The 571-nt window shown below is 53.8% G+C and overlaps 1 protein-coding gene across 1 annotated transcript in view; it reads left to right on the top strand.

The window, feature by feature from the left end:
* The first annotated feature begins 379 nt into the window (after positions 1-379).
* Positions 380-571, top strand: part of FAM204A (family with sequence similarity 204 member A) — a 33,779-nt gene continuing 33,587 nt past the window's right edge. Inside the window, exon 1 of the mRNA XM_018573438.1 lies at positions 380-540. Coding sequence (XP_018428940.1) covers positions 439-540 — 102 coding nt within the window. The 5' untranslated portion in view covers positions 380-438. The remainder of the gene's footprint in view (positions 541-571) is intronic.

Raw genomic sequence — 571 nt, 5'->3', positions numbered from 1 at the left:
ACAACACTGGAGAAGAACCTGGGAACACCTTGGGGTCCTTAAAAATACAAATGAGATTAATCACACCCGCCATTTTATGAGGGGGTTGGGGGAGGTCAGGCCCCTGACAAAGATTTGCCCTCACTTCCTGTCCGCTGAAAATAGCTTCCCCAAACAGGAAGTGAGGCAAACTTTGCAACAACCTACAATAGGGGGCCCCCTCATAGGTCAAAGCACACTCCCTTCATCTCAGTCTCAGGATGACCTCCATGTACAGGGAACACAGAGGACGGGGATAATGGTACGGACAGACATTTGTGTCCTCCTTGCCAAACTTATCCTCTAACTTCCCCACACACAGTCCGCTCGGCGCTGAGCAGTGACGTCACCGGAGGGGAGGAATTATAGAGCCGCGCCAACACTTCCGCTTCTCCATAGAAACGGGGGGCGGGGCTAGAAATGTGGAGCGGACTCCCATCACCGGGACCGAGCGACTCCAACAGCACCGAGGATGAGGATGACAAAACGGAACCCGGAAGTGTGTCTGCCGCCTACCGAGCTGTACGGACTTTCCCGTCATCCTTATATCACC

The sequence above is a fragment of the Nanorana parkeri genome, unplaced genomic scaffold (assembly GCF_000935625.1).
Source record: "Nanorana parkeri isolate BGI_ZX_2015 unplaced genomic scaffold, ASM93562v1 scaffold2379, whole genome shotgun sequence".
Lineage (NCBI taxonomy): Eukaryota > Metazoa > Chordata > Amphibia > Anura > Dicroglossidae > Nanorana > Nanorana parkeri.
Note: the sequence above shows the minus strand (reverse complement) of the source record. Positions and strands in the feature narration are given on the sequence as shown.